Source organism: Camellia sinensis, chromosome 6, assembly GCF_055761805.1.
Source record: "Camellia sinensis isolate YWXY chromosome 6, ASM5576180v1, whole genome shotgun sequence".
In the NCBI taxonomy this organism is placed as follows: Eukaryota; Viridiplantae; Streptophyta; class Magnoliopsida; order Ericales; family Theaceae; genus Camellia; species Camellia sinensis.
Genome location: NC_138966.1, coordinates 198,463,513 through 198,466,636, shown reverse-complemented (window position 1 = coordinate 198,466,636; position 3,124 = coordinate 198,463,513). Strand labels below are relative to the sequence as shown.

General features: G+C 39.5%; 1 protein-coding gene across 1 annotated transcript; it reads right to left on the bottom strand.

The window, feature by feature from the left end:
* Positions 1 to 962: 962 nt before the first annotated feature.
* Positions 963 to 2,473, bottom strand: LOC145793984 (uncharacterized). The gene is made up of 4 exons (XM_082876901.1): positions 2,236 to 2,473; positions 1,931 to 2,060; positions 1,341 to 1,566; positions 963 to 1,250 (listed from the first exon to the last, which is right to left on the bottom strand). Exons 1-4 carry the CDS (start codon positions 2,471 to 2,473, stop codon positions 963 to 965), a joined length of 882 nt encoding a protein of 293 aa, XP_082733027.1.
* Positions 2,474 to 3,124: the final 651 nt, after the last annotated feature.

The window sequence follows — 3,124 nt, the reverse complement described above, 5'->3', positions numbered from 1 at the left end:
GGCATTCGAAATAGATTTGTTAATGGTTTCCGATGTGTTAATTGTGTTTGTTTGTTTGTTTTTTTTTTATTTGGGGCCGGAACTGTGTTTGATGATGGTTTCAGTTGGTGTAGGTTTTTTTTTTTGGAGGATTAATTAATCTTCACAGTTTTGCGAATGTGGTTTTGTGGAATTCGTACTTCCGACTGATGTTTAAGTCAGTGGATTATTTTATTGGACATCAATTTAAATGGTTGTTTGGTTTGATGTGCATTTAAATAATGGAGATCCATGTTTAAATTTGTGATTGATTTTCAGCATGTAGTTTGACTGACTGAAGGTTGCGTACCGGAATCATAATAATCGTTGTTTTGCAAAATTTCGAATCATTGAACAACGATTTTTGAAATTCATCATACGGATTGCGAGCATGACGTGGGGGGGTAGTGTGCAATGATTAACAAGGGCAACGAACCCAATGTGTATTGTGTAAAATGAACATCGATTGGTATGATCCACCAAACATACAAAAATAATAAAGGCATCAAACATACCCACCCACTATGTTCCCTAAAATTTAAAAAACATTGCAGCAATGTACACGAAGATGTGAACAAATTTTGAAGGGAAAAACCCACCTATCCCATCTACTCATCAATCTGTTCCAGTAAATTAGGGGGAAAAATATGTGGTGTTTGTAAAACATCAAGTAATGTAGAAGAGTATGAAGTAATGTAAAAACATCGAGAAATCTATAAGCATCAAAGCAAACTGTTGTGAAAAACAACCATGTAAAATGTTGCTAAAAACGTCAACTAATGTAAAAACATGAAGTTAAATGTTGCTGCGCCATGTCGTGGTCACAAAAATAACGAAAATAATTGGCCATTATTTCAACAATAGGTTTGTGGAAAAAAAATTGGCCAAATAATATCATCTTGCACACTACATAGGTTCCTTGCATGTTTTCCTGTTGTGATGGCTCATTTTGCCACAACGTCCACATCGAATGCGTTGCGCAACCCGCCCTTCGATGGAATTCTTTTCCACTTCGATCTACTGGGGAGACGCTTGTACATATGTGGCGTAATGAGATAGTCTGCTACACTGAAATTTGGTTTCCCTACAGTTGGAATTAGGTGGATGGAACCCCCATACGCTACCTTGTACTCATCAATGTGGTAAAACAATTCTATGGCATCGTAAATGTTCTTGCCACTATTTCTGAAAGTAACAACAGCGTGCGAACACAGAAACCAATTTAGTTGCCACTGGAAACAGGAACATGAACGGTTGCCAATGTCGACTAAAACTGATGGATGGGAACGAACCTCAAACAAATTGTCATCCGACTAACTAACTAGCCATGACCTACTATCTTCGTACGCAGTAACTAAAATCTTTTCCATTTTCGGACAGATCTCATCCACCCACCCCATGGATTTCACTTTACGCTTTGACCTTTGTTCCAGGATCTTACCCCTAACCGCGTTGACCAGCTGAGTAATGGAAAGGTAACGAGCTTCTCGAATCCAACTGCTGAAAGACTCGGCAGCATTAGACCATATCTCGCCATACCTACGTCCCCTGCGTAACAATTAAAGTAAAATAAAATAAAATTAGATCCCTAAAGATTTAGTGGTTGAAAATATATTGAGTAATGAATATGTTAGTAGCATGATACCTAAAGTATGCATTGGACCAATGTTGAGGCTCCAAATCTTTCAGAAAATTGCCAATTACCACTGGGCTACATTGTAACAAAATATCTATTTTTTGGTTGAAGGAATTAACTGTAGGGATGTAAGCACATTCACACAACTTCCGCATGAGTCCATTTTTTTGATCAGCATTAACGTATTTCATGCGGTCTCGAAGATTCATCTGCAGATGTAGCAGGCAAAATGCATGGTGTGCAGTTGGGAAGACGGTACGCATCGATTGTACCAACCCCGCATTACGGTCAGACACAAAAGTTAAATTCCTGGAACAGTCTATAACTTTGGACAAATGGTGCAAAAACCACTCCCAGTTACATGTGTTTTCAGAGTCGGCAATAGCAAAAGCGACAGGGAATAAGCCTGTAGAAGATGTGTTTATGTAATGTATAAGTCAATAATGAGTTCGTAATGGAATGTAAAATTTAGGGAAAAAAAATAAGCAGGAGCTTGAAGATAATGTTGTGGTGTTTGAAATTAGTATAACACAACCATGAAACTGTACAACAAACCATTTAAAAAATAAAAAATAACATACCTTGGTTCCCATCTTTAGCGGTCACCGCGAGCAACGTACCCTTGAATCTTCCTTTCACAAATGTACCATCCAAAAATAAAAGTGGACTACAATTGTTGAACCCATCAATGCATACACGAAAAGCTATGAAATACCTCACGAAGCGTCCAGTTTGTTGCTCGAAGTCCAATTCGATATGACTATGTGGGTTATTTTGCATAACGGCGTCGCTGTACCACTTGAGTTGGTCGAACGACATATCATGATCACCAAATACTTCATTACACGCTTTTTCCACCCCTAACCAAGCAACCCCGATAACTAATGTCTAACCCATAGCCATCTTTCATGTCGAAAACCACGTCGGTTGGACGTTAGCGGTTGTTCACGCATGCGACATGCGATAACGTCAGAAACCAAATCTGACCCCGTCCATGGGTTTCTGTATGTACGTACAGCAGCGCTACAAGAATGCACAGGGTTGAACCTTTTCAAACAGAAAATCCCATTTGAAGCAAACACCCTTGAGTGAATCAGCCATTCACACCTCGTTGACATTGCGAACTTGCATACGGCAGTTACACGGACTGAGTCGTTCTTCACGTACTTAAATTGAAAACCATATTCAACGGTGTACTTGCAAAGTACCGTCCGAAATTCATGCACACCCCCAAAAAAAGATTGGCCAACATTTGTGATACCAAACGCCCATCCAGCAAACAAGAACGTCTTCTTCTTATGGGTAGAATAGTTCGATAACAAATCAGTACGGTCCTCCATATTAGCCGTCTGCCAATCCGTAGTGTTGCTCGGACCATCATGGGGGGACCCTGCTGAACCAAGTTTACTGCTTGGCACATTATTCTGCATTTGAATTAGCACGTCAATATGATCAAAGACTAAATGACTT

Bases quoted from the DNA above. Each gene is read 5' to 3' on its own strand.
- LOC145793984 (XM_082876901.1), bottom strand. From the start codon at position 2,473: ATGTCGTTCGACCAACTCAAGTGGTACAGCGACGCCGTTATGCAAAAT. The intron at 2,061-2,235 runs GTATGTTATTTT...CATCTTCTACAG, and splicing joins CGCTAAAGATGGGAACCAAG to GCTTATTCCCTGTCGCTTTT. The intron at 1,567-1,930 runs GTTGGTACAATC...ATTGTTACGCAG, and splicing joins GTGTCTGACCGTAATGCGGG to GGGACGTAGGTATGGCGAGA.